The 18,713-nt window shown below is 38.1% G+C and overlaps 2 protein-coding genes across 4 annotated transcripts in view; one reads left to right on the top strand and one right to left on the bottom strand.

The window, feature by feature from the left end:
• EEA1 (early endosome antigen 1) overlaps nucleotides 1-4,456 on the top strand; it is a 76,525-nt gene extending 72,069 nt beyond the window's left edge. For all 3 annotated transcript variants that reach the window (XM_060777327.2, XM_060777326.2, XM_067469125.1), the window contains one exon: nucleotides 58-4,456. In XM_060777327.2, coding sequence (XP_060633310.2) covers nucleotides 58-180 — 123 coding nt within the window. In that variant the 3' untranslated portion in view covers nucleotides 181-4,456. The remainder of the gene's footprint in view (nucleotides 1-57) is intronic.
• Nucleotides 4,218-18,713, bottom strand: part of PLEKHG7 (pleckstrin homology and RhoGEF domain containing G7) — a 32,481-nt gene continuing 17,985 nt past the window's right edge. The window contains exons 9-17 of the mRNA XM_060777328.2: nucleotides 18,317-18,412; nucleotides 17,085-17,198; nucleotides 15,725-15,896; nucleotides 14,234-14,349; nucleotides 12,823-12,916; nucleotides 10,722-10,801; nucleotides 8,669-8,828; nucleotides 6,485-6,582; nucleotides 4,218-6,070 (exon numbers count right to left, since the gene is read on the bottom strand). Coding sequence (XP_060633311.2) covers nucleotides 5,963-6,070; nucleotides 6,485-6,582; nucleotides 8,669-8,828; nucleotides 10,722-10,801; nucleotides 12,823-12,916; nucleotides 14,234-14,349; nucleotides 15,725-15,896; nucleotides 17,085-17,198; nucleotides 18,317-18,412 — 1,038 coding nt within the window. The 3' untranslated portion in view covers nucleotides 4,218-5,962. The remainder of the gene's footprint in view (nucleotides 6,071-6,484; nucleotides 6,583-8,668; nucleotides 8,829-10,721; nucleotides 10,802-12,822; nucleotides 12,917-14,233; nucleotides 14,350-15,724; nucleotides 15,897-17,084; nucleotides 17,199-18,316; nucleotides 18,413-18,713) is intronic.

The following is an 18,713-nucleotide window of genomic DNA, read 5'->3' as shown; positions in this document are numbered from 1 at the left end:
TTATAGTTGTTTGGCATTGTGTTTCTCTATATCAACTCTTCCCTTCTCTTTTTACAGCATCACTGCAGACAATGTGGAAATATCTTCTGTGCTGAATGCTCATCAAAGAATGCCTTAACTCCTTCTTCTAAGAAACCTGTTCGTGTGTGTGATACTTGTTTCATTGACTTGCAAGGATAATTACTCACATCTCTTAAATATTATGCTACAATAAAGTTTCTGTTATGCACTTCGTACAACACTCAGACTACTGTTTGGTTTGGGCGATGATTGTAACAATTGGAGAAATTATAGCATAGTTTATACTTTATTGATAAAGTCAAACAATTGTACTTCTTGTGAGGCTGAAGTTATCTATGGCTTATTTGGTCTTGGTCCTACAAGAGCTTCTGTGTTGAGTTTATAAGTCCCCAGTAACTTGTAAATAAAGTTTAAAAGAGGAGTAACAATGTATTTTTTTAATCTTAATCCATTTGTTCGAAAGTACCATATTTCAGAGTAAACATGTTTGCAGGGATTTTGTGTATTGGATATTGCTGCTGTAATGGCATAATCACGATTTCATGGCTGCATCAGCACTTAAAGGAAATTTAATAGCCCCAAAACAAGCAGCTTCTTACCCCATTTCTTCCTACTATGCAGTGAGTATCACGCTTATGGTGTGTGCCCACTTGGTGGAAAACTGCACTGAGAGCTTAAATATTGTCAGGATATTTAACTACAATTTCACAATATACAATTGAGTGAAAAGTAGAAGCAGCATCAGGATTGTTGTCTATGTTTGATCTCTTTTAAAAATACTCTTGCTTCATATCAGAAGGACTTAGGTGGCAGTCATCATTTTAATATGCAATTTGAAACCCATGGGGTAGGGCTGTATTTTTCCTTCTCTTCCTTTGAGAGCCCTTCCATTCATTTATATTTCTTTGTACTAGTAAATACATACCGGGGTTTTTTTTTTCATTCTCATAAGAAAGTTTGCATGAAGAGCCAAGAAAATATACACAAAGAAGAGAAGGGCTGGAATTCAGAGATAGGTAGTTCAGAAAGCAATTAGTTATTCCGGACTTCCAACATTTTCAGCGTATTTTCTCTCTCCAGTTTTTTAGTTTTTGCTGGAGGATTTTATTGTATCTGTGCAGATTTGGAATGAATCCTTATATTTATTAATAGGATTGAACATTCTTTCACATTATTTTAAGTATGTCACTGAAGTACAATCTCAGTCATGGATTTTACAACATGCTGGTAACATATTTTGTCCAGCTTAAAAATAGTTAAAATCCTTTCTTTTAAAATTAAATGTCTTTTAAAATTAAAGAGTTGCTTTTAAGCAGCAAGTGATATCTTCCAGTTCACATTTTCTTTGATTAAGGAGGATAGGAGTAACACACCAGAGATTTTAGAAGTACTTCTGAAATCTAGAATGACCAAAATATTAGATGATCTTGGATTTGAAGTTTGCTTTTAAAATGTCGTGTAGTTGTCCTTGATTTGTTTGGATAACAAGTGATTCCAGCATACAAAGACTGGAATAGAGAGGAAGGAAAAAGGGAGTAACAAAGATATGCTTGTAGAAGTCAAGCATCTTATTTTATTGCAGAATCCTGTAAATCCAACTTGTCATGTTTCCATATTAAACAGCTTCAGTGATACCATATCTAGCAAAGCTCCCTTTTTCTGGCATACGAATGACTAATCAGGGTTAGGCTAGTAGTTTTGCCTGGTGTAAAGAGGCATTAAAGATAGCCTGATGGTAAAAACCAAATATGATGTATAGACTTTTCATGTCAGACTGACATTGAACCATCCAAATGTTTTATACCAGTAGTTAGCATTCTTCCTTCCCAACTTTACTTATCCTTTTAAGAGTAATTGTACAGAAAAATGTCCACATTATCTATTAAAAGAGATGAGAATTAAGTCTGGATTAATCATAAGAATTCCAATCAGAGAAATCTTTGTGCATTTCTATGAATAAACAAATTCTGCAGCAATTCCCAGGTAATACAAATGTAGATAATTCTGACATGAATAGTAAAAGGCATTGCCTTTGTGTATGAGAGGCAATGGCTTTTACTATAGTGTCTGCCACCAGCTACGTTGTTAGCTAATTTATATTCAGAATATTTTGAGAAGTTCCCCAGTCAAAAGGGGTGCTTGAATAGATTTAAGAGCTGTGAGTTAATTTAATTGGTTGAGGATATCTTACAGCTCTACACGGTGAATACAGATGTATATAGGGAGACAAAAAATGAATCTTATGAGATCTGTTCTGTAGTTGCGAAAGTTAAACTATTTCAATAGAAATCCAAGTATTCCTCAGGAAGGATAATAATATTGTCACTGGCACTATGCACTTTCATTCTAGTTTTTCCAACACAATATGCAAACTGTGAAACAACTTTCTGTAAGAACCAATGGAAAAATTGATACAGAAGGCTTGATATTTATAGATAAGTGCTCACTAAAATTCATTTTGGTGCATAGGAGTATGATATCTATGAGTCCTGCTTGCACCTGAGGACATAGGTATAGGAAAGGAATTGGCATGTTTCTTAACATGTATTTAAAATAAAATAAGAATTTGAGCATATCAGTTTTGCACTTTTTACATTAGTTGAGTGCTTTCCTTTCTTTGAGGTTTTGTTTCCACCATTACATTACACTAAATTTATGTGAATGGTCAGGCTATAGCAATAAGTAGAGCAGAACATCTTCTACGTCATAGAAGTTTTTTGTATTCACATTGTTTTTAAAAGTTAACATGTTTCAGAATAATATACAACTATGAAGCTAAAGGTTTTATAATTGTATGATACATTTCTTAATTGCTATTTCAGATTTTAGAAAACGATAAGATTAAATCCAGTTATTAAGCCCAAATGAGAAAGATCCACTGAATTAACTGAACTTTCATATGTGTTGATGTCGCAAGCTTCTATTGATTCGATAAACACCTATGAAAGAAAGTTCAGTTGAATGAGTGAGGTTTTTCTAATTGGGAATTACATTTTGCTTTAGGCCCTAGCCTTTATCATTGACTGCTCTGCCTCAGTTTATGGGATGATACAATATTCTATGCAGCCATTGTATAGCAGGTACCCAAAAAGACTTTCAGATTTGATATCAGGAAATCAATCCACTCTCCTTGTGCCAATCAAAGATGCATTAAGTTCACTGAGGGAGTTTTCTTTTTCAGTTGTTATTCTCTCTTAAAAAAACAACCTGAATTCATGTTATTTGCTTTTTATTTATTTTTTACTCTTAATTTTTGCATTTAGGCAATCCATTGGTGACCAGTATGGCAAGTTGTCTTATATTTCCTTTTGTGCAATATCAGTTGACTCCCAATTTTCAGTACCAAGGGAAAAAGAAAAGAAAGTCTCATTGAACTAGCAAATGCAGAGAAATGTTATGATATAAATCTGTCCCAAATGCTGCTTGTTTTAGATTTCTCACTTTTGTAATTATATGATTTAAAAAACACACAGTCTCCAATTTGACACTTGATGCCACTGTATAAGATTTCGTTTTAACTACCTCTTGATATGAAACTCAACCAGTCCATTTTGATCTGGTTTCCTCACTATAACGTTGGGTACTGATTTGTGATAACTGCCAAATTTCCAAGTATTATGCCTCACCAAAAATATATTGTTTGGGTGTATATGCTTATCTAGCTTCCAATTATTATAAACTCACATGAGCTCTTAACTTCTGTAGTTTAGTTGGATTCACTTGCAGCGGTTGGGCAAAAAGCAAGTTGTCACACAAACTGTCCTAGTTATAGTCTTTATGGCTATATCAGGTATATATTGGCAGTTGGCCACCATTAACATTTTACAGGCCGTTGAATTAGCTTCCATTTCCAGACCCTAGACAAAAAGTTATCAAATACAGTTGTTCTTTATTGAAAGTGTACCACAAATTGTACTGTCCTGTTGGCCTCTTTTTAATGATTGCTTTATTATGGTTGCAGATGTGAATATTGTGCATACGATTTACTGATTTTTCTGTATAATTGTATAAAATTAGAATTGAAATACTTCTGTGCTTACTTTATATTTGCAGGAGATGTATCAAGGTAACGTTACCTTCATAACACTGCACTTCTTTTTTCAATTGGACCTTTACACTCACATTATCTTGTAGATAGTTTTGCATGGCAATTTTTATCGGTTGGATTTTCTGAATTCCCTCCTTTCCGTGGTGTGTTTATGACTTGTAGTCATGTAGTTGTGCCTTACATTGTGAAAGGGTTTAGTTCAGTATGCACTGTAAATCTCTAAACTCTGCATTTGGAAAGTGGTGAAAGTGGAGGAGCAAGAAAACGACACCATGCACCAACTATAATTCTGTATATGAAACACATGGGTGGAAACTTGTGGAAATGTTACTTTTGTATTCTAATCTGTTATTGGGCTGAAAATAAAATTAGACATTTCTGATAGAACATTTGCAGTGATTGATTTGCTGTGCTTTGCTGATATAGAAAGATTACTGTAGAAGCTTCTTTTCATAAGGAGATTTAGATAGCAGACAAAAAAATATGAAGTATTTCCTCATTTCAAATATGTTGTGATAAAGCCTTTTTCACTTTACTTCACTATGAACATGGCACAAAAGGGGTTTTGCTAGTTTTTCCTAATCCCATTGGTAGCTTGGTAAACAATTGACCAAAGTAATTTACTCCGTCCTGCCTCTTTGCCAGAGATATTAAAGAATGATATAGACAACCTGGAAGGTGTTCAGAGGAGGGTGACTAAAATGATAAAAGGTCTGCAAAGCATGCCCAATGAGGAGTGGCTTAAAGAGCTGGGTCTGTTTAGCTGCAAAAGAGAAGGTTGAGATTAGATATGATAGCCATGTTTAAATATGTGAAAGGATGTTATAAGAAAGAGGAAGCAGGCTTGTTTTCTGCTATCCTTGGGACTAGGACTTGGAGCAATGAGTTCAAATTACAGGAAAGGATATTCCACCTGAACATGTCAAGCTGTTCAACAGTGGAACTCTCTTCCCCAGAGTCTGGTGGATGGTCCTTTGGAGTTGGGATGGCCATTTGTTAGGGGTGATTTGATTCTGCTTTTCTCGCATGGCAGGGGGTTGGACTGAATGGCCCACTGGTCTCCTCCAACTCTGATTTTATGATTCTTTGTTGTGATCACTTACCATTAGAAGAATTGAATAAGGACAGTTTAAAAGGCATTGGTTTAATTGCACTTGATTTCTCTCCACTTTACATATATCTTTCACAATGTTTACCTACTTCTATTTAGCTTGGAAAGCTGATCCATGAAAAGATACCCAGAATTGAAGGGCATATCAGTGCTACACACTTTTGAATGACACTTATGATACGACAACACATTGACTCTATGACAAGTTGCCCATTTCCTTCTCTAACCTAAAATGATCAAGTGCCTGGAGAACAAGTCCTATGAGAAGTGGCTTAAAGAGTTGGGCATGTTTAGCCTGCAGAAGAGAAACTGAGAGGAGACATGAGAGCCATGTATATATATGGGAGGGGAAGTCATAGGGAGGAGGGAGCAGGCTTGTTTTTTGCTGTCCTGGAGACTAGGACACAGAACAATGGCTTCAAACTAGAGGAAAGGAGATTCCACTTGAATATTAGGAAGAACTCCCTAACTGTGAGAGCTATTCAGCAGTAGACCTCTTTGCCCCAGAGTGTGCTGAAGGCTACTTCTTTGGAGGCTTTTAAACAGAGGCTGGATGGCCATCTGTCAGGGATGCTTTCAGTGCGATGTTCCTGCTTCGTGGTAGGGGGCTGGACCGGATGGCTCATGAGATCTCTTCCAACTCTTGGATTCTATTATTTTATGTGCTGGGTAGGTCTGCTAGCCAGGAACTAACTTTCCTTACTGTCAGAAAAAAACCTGAATATTTAAAACATTTTGCTATAAAAGAAGAAAGCTTGTTCCAAGGCCCATCAGTTCCACAACTAAATTTCAGATGATTCAGCAGATGAATGGGAAAATGGTGGTTGAGAAGAATTGTGTTTCTTAGTACACTCTGAGATTGCAGTTTCAATTTCGGACAGCCATGTTTTCTGTAATAGAGGAAAAATTCTATAAATCTTGATTTCATAAACAAGTCATCAGAGACCTTATACATTATTCATACAGCCAGCAATCTGAAGCTTATTTAAAGATGGTCTATCCTACTTTCACATTGTACCAGAAACTAAGCAATCTTATTGCAATTAGGCAGGCTCATGTGTAGTTTGGAAAAAAAGGAGATGGGAGATTCTTTTACCTGAGAACAATATTGATAGTTGTCCCAGGAATACTTATGGGAATTTATTTTTGAAAAGTATGTTGTCCTGATTTTACAGGTACACTATTCCAAAATTGCATACAAGTACATATATCAACAAATATAAGTAGGAAGGGATGTTAACTTTATCTTGTTTCCCTTTATGATGGTTTTCCTTCATTTTTTAAAAGAAAAACAAAATGCATACCTTGAGAGAATCAGTCTGTGCTTGTAATAAGAAGGCGGCTATGCACTGCCGATACCTATTTTCATGCTGTATTAGAAAAGCATTTCGTAGTCCAAAAGCTAAGGAGACAATTGAATTGTGATAAGACAGTGCTTCCAATCCAGAACTTCATAAACAATAAATGTTTGCCTATCTTTAAACAAGGGTTTTCTAACTACAGGTAAGGTATAGAGCAGATAACCACATCTCATTATCATTAAGGAATCGAGGACTGCTGCAGTATCAAATCTTTCAGCAAATGTCGCCAGTGTCCAGAACTCTTGCACTGGCAGGAAATCAATTAGATAGCCTTTGTATTCCCTTTCACTTTTTCCACAAGATTTTATGACTTGTTCAGAAGTTCATTCCATCTTAAAACTTGTGGACATTTTGTGGCCTTTTGTTTGATATAATCGAAGTATTACTTTAGATAAGGTAAAGGTTTCCCCTGATATTAAGTCTAGTCAAGTGGGACTCTGGGGGGGGGGGGTGCTCATCTCCATTTCTAAGCTGAAGAGATGGTGTTATCCGTAGACATCTCCAAGATCATGTGGCCAGCATGACTGCATGGAGCACCTTTTACCTTTCTGCAGAAATGGTATCTATTGATCTACTTACATTTGCATGTTTTCAAAGTGCTAGGTTGGCAGAAACTAGGTCTTATCAGTGGGAGCTCACTCCTCTCCTGTCTAGTTACCCTTGGAGCACAGATGGTCATAAAATGGAACAAGTCACATGCTTCAAATATCTAGGCGTAGTCCTTCAATCTAATGGTAGGAGAAGAGTCCATGGAGATCAAGTAGCCAACATCATGCAGAGGAGCTCAATTGCCATTCTTAAATATCTTAGGTCAAGAGGGGGCCACTTTACACCGGCAGCGCTCAAACTGTTTGAAGCTAAGTAATTAACCCAACTCTTGTATGGGGCTCAGCTGGGCCCCTTCCCCAGTTTTGCCCCATTAGAGCTGGTTCAGTCAAAGTTTCTGAGATCGGTCTTGCAGGTACCTAAATACATCTCTAATGCCTCCCTGTGACTGGAGACGGGCTTTATGAAGGTGGAGGCCAGGGTGTTAGTGGCCATACTCAACCTCTGTCTCATAATATCCCATGCACCCCTTGGTCTTGCCCTACTAACCATGGAGGATGACTTCCAATCCACATGGAAGTAGGCAGTAGCATCCAAAATCTCCTCATTGGGATTTTCTCCAGGTGTACTACTCACTATGCATTACAATCAAGCCAAAGCACTTATTAAACAACGTGTCACAGATGCAGAGCACCAACTAGATCTGGCCATCTGGCCATTCCAATCTCCCTTATCAATGAAGACAGCAGATATCTTGCCTCTCCTATGTCATATTTAACAAATTTAGCGGTTCCTATTCATCAGCTGTACTCGAAGGCCGCTATTGCAAGATCCCTTTCCCAGAGAGACTCTGCCCCTGTGATTCAGGTCATATAGAAACAATAGAACATGTGCTCCTCCAGTGCCTGTTCTACTGGATATCCGTGCCAGGCTTATCTTACCTCTGATTTATACACACCTAGGCCATTCAGGACAATTTTATACCTCCCTGCTACTTGTAGATACTAATTCAGCTACAACCTACAATGTTGCAAAGTTTTGTGCAGGGGCATACAAAATCTGTCAGGGGATGACTGGTCCCAAAAGTTAACTGTTTATCCAGTAACCATCTTCCTTAATTCTATAATTTGCTGATAGACCTCTGGATTGTATGCTTTTGCCCTGTTTCCCCTCCCTCGCCCCCTATTGTGCTTCAGTATTTATATTTATATTTTAAATGTACTAAATGTACCAAGTTCGTATGAAACTTTGACTTTTATTTCCTGTGCTGGTCTATGACCAAAAGAAATGATTTGATTTTGATTTCATTCTTCTCCCCGGATTCGAACTGCCAACTGTCAGCAAGTTCAGCAGCTCAGCGGCTTAACTTGCTGCACCACCAGGGAGCCCTAAGTATTACTTTAACTGGGGTTTTATTTTTCTTCTTATTATGAATCTGGCAGCTTTTGCTATTTATTATATTGACAAGGTAAGTGAAGGTACACAAAATGTTTAATCCTGCAGACTTTCACTGTTTGCTTAATACAATATCCGAAAAGGTGTTATTTAAGCTGCATATAAGTAACACTTATTTTGAAATACCTGTTATGTGGAATGAATCAATATTTCTTACAATCAGTCTATCTAATGGAATTGGCTGATCAAGCACCAGATAAGAATTGCCTTCTTCAAGCAAAGACTGCAACTCCAAAGAAAAGAAAGGGCAGGCAGGGATTACACTCAAATCAGAACCTCCAGATTTCTGGAAGAAAAAAAAAACACACACACAACACTTAATTGAGTCCATATCTCCTACTTGTTTGTTAATATTGAATGTAATTGTGATATTTCATGAATACAGTATCTGATGTAAACTGGAGCTAGCAAAATATATGCACTTCCATCAAAACTGGCACTCATTCAAATTCTTCTTGGGCTAGCTCAATAATTCAAACTGTTATTACTGTTATTAAATTAATTATTAGATTGGTGTGATATATTGATGACCTAGATTTGATAGCATTTATAGGTATGGAATTACAATATCTAGAGTTCTCTAAAAGCAAATCAACCACTTGGTTGTGTTTTTTTCACTGTATTGTCAAAATAGAAGCAATGATCTTGGAAAATATAAACAACTGCCATGAGACAGAACATGAGACCAGGTGAGTATTCCTTATTTGATTTTCTGCCATGGAGATCCTCTGGAGAGCACCATTAGTTACCGATGCACCACGGATCATGGAATCATAGAGTTGGGAGAGACCTCGTGGGCCATCCAGTCCGACCCCCTACCAAGAAGCAGGAAAATCGCACTCAAAACACTCCCGACAGATGGCCATCCCACCTCTGTTTAAAAGCCTCCAAAGAAGGAGCCTCCACCACACTCTAGGGTAGAGAGTTCCACTGCTGAACAGCACTCATCATCAGGAAGTTCTTCCTAATGGTCAAGTGGAATCTCCATTCCTGAAGTTTGAAGCCATTGTTCCTTATGCTAGTCTCCAGGGCAGCAGAAAACAAGCTTGCTCCCTCCTCCCTATGACTTCCCTCACATATGGCCATTATGTCTCCTTTCAGTCTTCTCTTCTGCAGGCTAAACATGCCCAGCTCTTTAAGCTGCTCCTCATAGGGCTTGTTTGCTAGACTTTTGATCATTTTAGTTGCCCTCCTCTGGACACATTCCAGCTTGTCAACATCTCCCTTCGATTGTAGTGCCCAAAATTGGACACAGTATTCCAGATGTGGTTGGATCAAGGCAGAATAGAGGGGTAGCATGACTTCTCTGTATCTAGAGACTATATTCCTATTTATGCAGGCCAAAATCACATTGGTTTTTTTTGTTTTTTTTGCTCCCACGTGACATTGTTGGCTCATGTTTAACTTCTTATCCATTGAGCAATATGTGTGAGAAAGATCTTGGAGTCCTCATGAGATATGAGATAAGATCTCAGAATTTTTGTTTTGTTTTGTGGACTGTAAAATTAAGAGCTAAAGGCTGGGAAATGAAGCTGTGTTTCTCAAAAATCTTGCTATTTTAAAGATTTGCAAACCAGTTCTCTTTTCTAAAGAGTGCACGGTGTAAATAATAACAATGGGTTAAGCAAATATATAAAAACTAGAGCCAAGCCTTGCATAAGCACATAGTGAGTCACATAATTGTAAACACAGCTCTTCTAAAAACCTTACTTGTATCATAGGAGCAGTTATGTGGCAGGATATCTTTTTTATTGCAAAAGAGGATGTGTATTTTTATTGCAAAACTGGACCTTACTGACCTTTAAGTATCCTCTAAATTTTTCCCTTTTGCACACTGAGCATGAAATATACTAAAAACTACAAATTTAGCAAGTCCAAAAGGACTCAGGCCATGAACTTTTCTGTTAACATGCATGTTCTTTTCCTCAGCCCTGGAGTCCTTGTTTGTAGTTCAGTGATCACTCTCTAGAGCAGTGATCCCCAAACTAAGGCCCAGATGCGACTCCAAGGTCATTTGCCCTCCTGCTGTCCAAACTTTAGACTTAAGGTCGCCCTAAGTCTTAAACAACTTGAAGGCACACACAGTAACAATCAGTAATGTACAATTCATCCTCCACCCTCTTTAACAGTGTTTTTCAGAAATACAATTACTGCTATGTTCTTTTCTTTTCTTTTTTACCTTTTTCTGCCGATTAGGTTTCGTAATCAATAGCAGATCATCAAATAGAAACAAGTAGACATCAGTAAGCCTCATATGTTCTGAGGAAAAATTCCAAAAAAGCTTAACTGTAATGAGTAAATTACAAAAAAAAGGGGAAAAAAAGACTCCCAACCCAGCCCTTCAGCATTACGTCCTTCTTTTAGATATATCAGACGGAAGCAATATGGAACATTAATTGAAAAGATTCAAAATGTATTTTCTTCTTTCAGAATTCTAGAATATTTGTTGAATGAAACAGAATTTGGGGTTGCTCCTTCAAAAATATGTTTCTTCTACTGATCTGTTCCAACGCTGCAGAGTTGATTAATCCCCATGCATATTGAATGAAAGACTCTTGTTGGAAAAAAGTCCCAGATGAAAGGCTCTTTTGGAAAGATGCTCTATAGTAGTTTTCTCAACCTGTGGGTCCCCAGGTGTTTTGGCCTACAAGTCCCAGAAATTCCAGCCAGTTTACCAGATGTTAGGATTTCTGGCAAGAAGACTGATTGATAACTGGCAAATAGAGGGAGAAAACATGAAGTGACAGACTTTGTATTTCTAGGTGCAAATATTACTGCATACGCAGACTGCAGCCAGGAAATCAGAAGACATTTACTTCTTGGGAGGAGAGCAATGACCAATCTCGATAAAATAGTGAAGAGTAGAGACATCACAATGGCAACAAAGATCCCCATAGTTAAAGCATAGTATTCCCTGTAGTAACCTATGAATGTGAGACCTGGACCATAAGGAAGGCTGAGCGAAGGAAGATAGATGCTTTTGAACTGTGGTGCTGGAGGAAAATTCTGAGAGTGCCTTGGACCGCGAGAAGATCCAACCAGTCCATACTTCAGGAAATAAAGCCCAACTGCTCATTGGAAGAAAGGATATTAGAGGCAAAGATGAAGTACTTTGGCCACATCATGAGAAGAAAGGAAAGCTTAGAGAAGACAATGATGCTGGGGAAAATGGAAGGAAAAAAGGAAGAGGGCAAGATGGGTGGATGGTATCCTTGAAGGGACTTGCTTGACTTTTAAGGACCTGGGGGTGGTGATGACCAACAGGGAGCTCTGGTGTGGGCTGGCCCATGAGGTCATGAAGAGTCAGAAGCAACTGAATGAATAAACAACAACAAAGGATTTCTGGAAGTTGAGGGCCAAAACATCTGGGGACCCACAGGTTGAGAACCACTACTCTATAGAAAAATAGTGACAGCCACCTTGCTTAATGCTTTTGAATTACTACTACTACTAGATTTATTTATTTATTTATAAATTTAAGATGTCAGAGGGAAATCACCTTTTTTGAAATGCCGTGCTAGAGCAAATTTGGACTGCCAAAAGGATCCATAAAGGGACCTAGTGCAAATAATTCTTGAATTCTTCTTAGAAGACAAGATTCCTAAATTAAGGAATGACCCTGAGATTTAAGACTTGAACAGCGTAGTGGATGATGGGGTCTCTTGGAAGTCTCTCCTTCATAGAGTTATCATAAGTTGAAGTCACTTTGACAACAAACAACATGGGAGTTTCCATAAATTCAAAAGGCTTCTCTTATAAAAAATTATCATGATACAACAAAGCTAGTATGCTTGTCCTTGGCTCTTCACTACCATCCTTGAATGCTAAAAGGATATCTGAGTTGGGTTAGGGTTAGGGAATAAGTCACCTCTAGGCACAAATAAGTTCAAGATTATCAACCTTTCTTGGTGATAAGGCCACCACTTGAAAAAAAAAGAGAGACTTGGGGAATCAGAAAGCTTCCTAAAAGAAGGTTGGATGGGTCAGGGAATAGTAGCATCAACTGATACAAGATTATCTGCTGATTTGTGAGTGTTTCCCACACATATTACTTATGGTGTGATTCTCCAATATCTCAGTTCACTCCTACTTTGAAATCAACCAAAATTTTTCTGCCCTCCATATGTTACAGAAGGATGAGATTACCCTTGCTTTAGTTTAAGGACAGGACAACAAATTCAGCAGCATCAACCCCTGCATCTCTTTGAGAAAAGTTTTATGGCATGAATATTATTTTTAAATAAACCATTCCCTTGTGCAAAAGGTCAAAAAGTGTTTACCTGAAAGAGTTAATCTGCCCTCATGAACAAGGGATCTCTTCATTGGCGACAAGATGTTTTCATTGGGATTGTCCTTTAGCATGTTCTTGAGACCCTTTTGAGAGGGAAAAAGAACTATAAAAGTTCCACGAACAGACATTTAACTTAAAATGTTTACATATAGGTGAGGACTGGAAAGTTATCTTTACAAAGAATAAATATAATTACATGCTGCAACCATCCACAACTGAGAACTAGTAGGATGGTTCTTATGGTTCTTCCGCATCAGGCAAGTCTCATGGCTTGCATACAATTCAACTCCACTCCCACTAAAGTAGACTCATTGAATAAATAGGATTTATAAATAGGATTTTCTCTTTTTGCGCTCGTTTTCTTTTCTTTTATGTTTTTCATGATTTTATACAATTTTATATAATGGAAGTACTCAATAAAGATTATTTAAAATAAATAAATAAATAAATAGGATTTACAAATGCGTTTAGTCATCATTAATAACTCGTTTATTTGGAGCCCTTCCAGATTGGCCCTAATCCCATGTTTTCTGTTTATCCCAGATTATCTGGCAGTGCGGACTCATATAATCCAGTTTAAAACAGAAAACCTGGGATCAGATCCTGGGATATAGGGTCTGTCTGGAAAGGCCCTCAGTCAATCTATGTTAGTTAGGGCTTCCCCCTATCATCTTTTGAGACACTCTTACAATAATATCTCGTGCAACAACAACAACTTCATTTATATCCCACCAACATCTCCCAAAGAGAACTCGGGGCGGCTTACAGAAGCACATACAAGTGGCATAACCACATAAAAATACAGGTAAAATTACATCAACATATTAAACAATGACACTATCAGTTAACATAAAAAACAACACTTTACAAAAAACAAAAGACCCATTCCAATTTAAAATCAACAAACCACAGTTCTAATTGCCATTGAATTGAATAGTATGCAACAAACTCTTCAGTACTGAAGTTCACCTTACAATATGCTATAAGCACTAACAATGAAGATATATACAATATTAAATAAAGTGTTCTTCTTATTCCTTGTCACCACTAATTCATGATCACTTTTTAAAATTTGTCTTGAGATTGTCTATTGCGTGAAATGGGGAGAATTCTGGAAATTACATTTACCCCATTTATCTGACATGGAGATCTTTTGGTCATTGGAGAACTAATGATCTACTCTAGAGTGCAAATCAAATCAAATCAAATCAAGAGAAACAGTCTCAAAATAACTCTTCATCAAAATGTCCAGCTTATTTTAGAAAAGTATTCATGAGGATCAGGCTAGAGTGCAAAATGTATGAAAAAGTATGACGGCCACATGTTCCCCATCTCTTCACGAAGGGATATTCAAGAAGTTCCTTCCAAGGAGCTATATACAATATTAATACAGAACTTACCTCAGGAACAAAAAATCGTTTGTCTTGATCCCAAAGTGAAGGCCAAATTATAATTTCCTGAAGCTGCTTAAATTTCTGGAAGCTGTCCAACCATTTCACTTTCCCTTCTAAATCTCCTGAAAGAGACCTCATAGAATTACAAGGTTGGATTATGGACAATAAAGTTTCTACAAAGTATTAGATTATGAACATTTAATTATTATGAGCATTAAATTTGCAGCCTCCATAAGAATAGCTCAGTGTTTCTCATACTGATAAATACTAATGTTTAAAAAACATTTATATAAACTTTCTATTGTGTAGATAAATTGGCCAGCCAGCCAAGCGTGTAAAAGAGAGAAAGAGTAGAAGCAAAAGGAATGATTAAAGATTAAAAACCATAATAAAATAAAACAAAGCAACAGAAATACACATCTGATTAAGCTGCCACTCTTACGCCAAAATCCAGCCCAAGGTGACATTCCATGTATATCCATGAATCACGATTAACATGAATTACCCAATTGTTATAATTGCTTACTTCAAACCAAAATGGATAACAACTCATATAAATTTATTTTGTGCATATACATGCACGAGTAGTGAAAGCATTTGCTTTATGTTCCAGGGTCAACAATTTTGGCATTTTTTATACTATAGCCTACTTGTTGCACTCCAGGGCAAGAAACCCTCTGACTTCAAACACCACACAGCTGAGTAAAATGCAGGCAGTTTATTGATGATAATTAAAAGCAGTAGCAGTAAAAAGCAATCTACTATAAAAGGTAAATCCAAATAGGTAGAAAATGTAGATAGGAACAGATAATCCAGGAAATCAGCCCATAAGAGTCCATGAAAACAAATACAGGAACTTCCAAGGCAAACCCCAAAGTACTTGAGCATAAATCAAGCAAGCACTTCAACATGAAATAAGAAGGCAAGGCATCCAGGAACCTGAGATGAGATCTTGACCTAATACCAATATTGCTTCGTCTGGCTACAGATTCTGTACTTGGCACTTTTATCCCTCTAATCTTCTGTATATCCCAAGCACCAAGAATGGATTTTTTCTCAGCCTTGATTCGCCTATCAGTCTCTGCTGCAATCTAGCAGAGTGTCTGAGAGCCTGGTTTGTTTTTCTTTGCTGACTAAAACACTGTTCACTGGCTCATTAATTTCTGCAGCTGGACCAGGCGCCAATCCTTTCTCAGGCTCAAGGCCTTGGGAATCCTTTGGTAGCAATTCAGGCCCAGGGAACAGACCATCATCCCCAAACCCTTCAGGAACATTCCCATAAGAAGAGTCACTTTGAACATGAACCACATTGTCATTCTCTGCATCTAGAGCAAGCTCATCATTAGACACATGAATCTCATTGTCACTCCCATTATCCAGAGTACCATGATCACTAGACACAATCACAGGCTGAACTCCAACACTAATCTCCATACTAAGAAATATGGAAGAGCTCTCAAAGGAGAGAGGAAGAGAGGAAGATCTTGTACTACTCACGTATAGATTTTTCCACTCTTTCCTTCAGGGAATCAATTATTGCTTTCTCTGCTGTCTCAGAGTTTTTCCAGATGTTCTTCAAGAGGAGGGGATAACGGGTTAATTTGTGTAAAGGTGCAACTAGCAATTCTGAGAGATGGAGCCGTTTGCAGTGCTTGTTCTGTTCACACCACTGTTGAAGACAGAGGAAGGCCATCTCAGAACCAGGATTTGGGAGGAAGTACTACAATTCCCAGAATGTTTCAGCTGACATGACAATGATCTTAAATCCAGACAATATCTGAAAGCTGAGATCCAGATTATAATTGGAGGTTATAATTATCTGAATAACATCTTTTTCATACCATAACCTCCAATTTTTCATAGATGAAAATTGGGATACGTGATGCCAAGTAACATTGGAGTGTGATCAAGATGGTAAGTGTTATTAATGAGGCAGGTCAGGCAGGCTTGGAGAGCCTACAGCAGTTTGGTGATTCCTAAGCCTACTGCAGTGGTTCCCAACATGTGGGTCCCCAGGTATTTTGGCCTACAACTCCCAGAAATTGCAGCCAGTTTATCAGCTGTTAGGATTTCTGGGAGTTGAAGACCAAAACATCTGGGGAGCCACAGGTTGAGAACCACTGGCCTACTGGGAAGGACAAGATTTTGACCTCTACTCTCCATCTCTTGCTGAGTGTCAGCAACCTTTATATTTCAAACTCAGTGTATAGCAATGGAAGTAAACAGAGTAAAAGTGAAGTAAAAGGGGGAGAGAAGTAAATTGAAGTAAAAGGAGGGGAGGAGGAGAACTGAGAAAGATTTAATTGGGACTGTCCCTGCTAAATTGGAACAGTCGGAGAGTATAGTATATGAGTCTACCAGAATCTTAAGATCCTTTGGTGGGCGTGGGAGGGAGGAGGATTTCTCACAGGGTGTATCTACACCGTAAAATGAATGTGGTTTGACACCATTTTAATCATGGAGGTTGTAGTTTGACGGGTCTTTAACCTTGATTATAGTTAAAGGTAAAGGTTTTCCAGTTGTGTCCGACTCTGGAGGTCGGTGCTCATCTCCATTTCTAAGCTGAAGAGCTGGCGTCCGTAGACACCTCCAAAGTCATGTGGCTAGCATGACTGCATGGAGTGCTGTTACCTTCCTGGCAGAGCAGTACCTATTGATCAACTCACATTTTGATGTTTTCGAACTGCTAGGTTGACAGAAGCTGGGCCTAACAGCAGAGCTCATCCCGCTCCCCGGATATGAACTGCCGACCTTTTAGTCAGCAAGTTCAGCAGCTCAGCAGTTTATCCCACAGCATCACTGGGGGCAGCTTGATTATAAAGACTGAATAAGCCCAATAACAAAAATCTAGGTTTACTTTTAAATATATCCCAAAGTCTTCTCTTTTCTTCAGTTTTTCCAAGTAAAAGATAGCAGAGGTGTAATTTAGGCAGTATACTTGATGGCTCTGGCACAGGTTGCCTTGGAAAGACTGCAAAACAAAAATATGTCTCATTAACCTTCTGCAAAGTCTGAGTTTCTCACCCCATTGAATTTTATGTGCAGTCCTAAACCCCTTAGAAAGTTGTCCAGGAAGAAAGGGGGAACTTTCTAACTAAACTAGACAAAAATGGCTCCATTGCATCTCACCCCCACTCCCACCCCTCATCGATATTCTTCTGAATTTAATTTCCAGTTTACTCTTGAGCCTGTCAATCAACTTTCCCGAAAGATACGCTTACTTCCCTGTATTTTGTAAATTAGTAAACAGTAAGGCATATTTAGTGAAGAGCCAAGTAAGTTTAATAAATGTTAATAATTAGCCAAGCAAAACCGCTTTGAGTCCCCCTAGGGGTGAGAAAAGCGGTATATAAATACTGTAAATAAATAAATAAATAAAATTTCAAAACCTTTGGGGGTATGATTGAAATGGGAATAAAATGTGCACATTACTGGTTTGCACATAGTATAAGGTAAAGGTTTCCGTTTGACATTAACTCTAGTTGTGTCCGACTCTGGGAGGTGGTGCTCACCTCCATTTCTAAGCTGAATAGCCGGCGTTGTCCATAGACGCCTGCAAGGTCATGTGGCCAGCATGACTGCATGGAGCGCCATTACCTTCCCGCTGAAGGGTACCTATTGATCTACTCACATTTGCATGTTTTCGAACTGCTAGGTTGGCAGAAGCTGGGGCTAACAGTGGGAGTTCACCCCGCTCCCTGGATTTGAACTGCTGACCTTTCAGTCAGCAGCTCAGCAGCTCAGCGGTTTAACCCACTGCATCACCAGGGGCTCCTCTAGTCTCCACTACATCACTATTAAATTAATGCTAAGTAAACTATACCCTTTCACCTTAGCTAGGTTGGCAGAAGCTGAGGCTAAAAGTGGGAGCTCACTCTGCTCCCTGGATTCAAACCACCAACCTTAGTATGGATTGCCTTAAACTGTCCTGTTTTAAGCATTAAATGATTCAATAGGTCTTTATCTTTGAAATTACTCTTCCTGTTTTAAATCCAGGTTCATTTTATTCTAAGTTTCCCCCTGATCCTTGAATATATAGCAGGGCATATATATTACAATAAATATATCTAATAAATAAAATAACACTACCTTGCTGAGAATGGCAATGAAATCTACGGATGGTGTTAGTTTGTTGAGGTGCTCCTTTATAGCAGTAAAGAAACTGGTCACAAAGTTCAGGCTCACCTAAGTTGAGAGAGTGATGATTATTTAGGATAATTAAATATTGTTGAGATAATTTTATAGACTAGTACACAATGTTGCACAAGACAATGAGGGCAACAATGGGGAGTATCAGTTGCCTCAAGGATAGTATTCAATTTTCATTAATCACCAGTGTGTTGCAGATGCAGCTCTATGATGGTTGCTATTAACTTTCAAGTTTCGTCTAACTATGGCAACCTATTAACTATTATGACATTTTTTTAGGTGAAGAGCGTGTGAATCGCTCAAAGTCACCCAGTGGTTTTTCATGGCCAAGGAAGAT

Source organism: Anolis sagrei, chromosome 5 (genome assembly GCF_037176765.1).
Source record: "Anolis sagrei isolate rAnoSag1 chromosome 5, rAnoSag1.mat, whole genome shotgun sequence".
Lineage (NCBI taxonomy): Eukaryota > Metazoa > Chordata > Lepidosauria > Squamata > Dactyloidae > Anolis > Anolis sagrei.
Note: the sequence above shows the minus strand (reverse complement) of the source record. Positions and strands in the feature narration are given on the sequence as shown.